The sequence below is a fragment of the Aphanomyces invadans genome (genome assembly GCF_000520115.1).
Source record: "Aphanomyces invadans strain NJM9701 unplaced genomic scaffold supercont1.1, whole genome shotgun sequence".
Classification (NCBI taxonomy): domain Eukaryota; phylum Oomycota; class Saprolegniomycetes; order Saprolegniales; family Verrucalvaceae; genus Aphanomyces; species Aphanomyces invadans.
The window spans coordinates 2472946-2474162 of record NW_008580146.1 but is presented as its reverse complement, the minus strand read 5'-3'; the positions used below and the strand labels follow the sequence as shown (position 1 = coordinate 2474162).

The window sequence follows — 1217 nt, the reverse complement described above, 5'->3', positions numbered from 1 at the left end:
GTTCGATCTATTGCATCATGACGGCGCTCGGTCGGAGCTGCGACGAAGCTTTCAGCATGCCAAAGATGCGCCAAAAGCAAAACTTTGTCAATACATGTTCGATCGTATTAGAGCTTACAGGTTGGCCACATTGATTGCAGATTAAACCACTTTGAATGAAATAGATTCCAGGTGTACTTCGACGTTCGAAGTAATTAAAACTTCGAAACCACATTAGTTGCTGGTTTCGCCACATTGAACGGGCAATGGTGTAGAAGGATTTAGCAAGTCCGAAATTCATTTCCCGACTTCAAAATTCGAATAAGTAATGCTTCGAAGTTCGCCAAAGTCCGCAAAACGACTGACACAAGCTGGGAAATCAATATTACCAACCAACTCTGCTTTGTAAAGCCGGAAATTCTCAGTCGCTGGCACGATGGGTCGGAAAGATAGGAAACAGATCGTTTGGTCGGACGAAATGAACGAGGCACTCCTTATGGAGGTTGCGGCTTGGTCCATACGACGTAGGGCATGGCAAAGTGGCCACGACGTGGGCAAGGGCAGCGCTCGCCATGCAGGAGTACGACAAAATCATCTCGGGCCGTGTATGCCAGGCTCGCTGCGATGGAATTCTCGACCAGTTTGGCCATGAGAACCAGAAGAGCATGCGAGCATCGGGAGTTGACGACGACGCGGACGACCTGACGAAGCTCAAACAAGATGTTCATGACCAACGTGAAGATGCAAAGAGCAAGCGAACAAGGAAACGTGAAAGTGAACAAGACCGTCAAGACGAGCTTGACCTTGCGGGCGAAGGGGCATGCAACGAGGCCGAAGAGCGTGTGTCGAAACGAATGACCCTTGGGAATAATCCCACGGCGTCCAAAAGGGACACCGGCCACGATCCAACGGATCTTTTGTTGGCGTTTGAAACCAAGCGCCATGAAGACGACCATGCCTATCGTATGCAACGCCTTAAGTTTGAGCAGGAGGAGCAAGAATATCGACGAAACGAGCAGCGGCAAATGGCTAAGCTTCTTGAAAAACACATCGACAAATTGGGTGATTAATCTGTAATTTGATGATGTCTTGAATCGTGTTATTCATTATGGTTTAGATATTCTTCCTGTGTAGGTGGGTCTAATGCAAAATATACGCTGTTGACATTGCGCCTTCGACAACAAGTAACACAATTTGTGAGAAGATAGGCCACCTTGTAAATCTTTGAGATGGGCGAC

At 47.7% G+C, this 1217-nt stretch overlaps 1 protein-coding gene across 1 annotated transcript; it reads left to right on the top strand.

Annotated features, from left to right (window-relative positions):
* Positions 1–551: 551 nt before the first annotated feature.
* On the top strand, positions 552–1049 carry H310_00744 (hypothetical protein; the record flags this gene model as incomplete). Its single annotated transcript, XM_008863628.1, has 1 exon — positions 552–1049. The coding sequence occupies one exon, from the start codon at positions 552–554 to the stop codon at positions 1047–1049; it is 498 nt and encodes a 165-aa protein (XP_008861850.1).
* Positions 1050–1217: the final 168 nt, after the last annotated feature.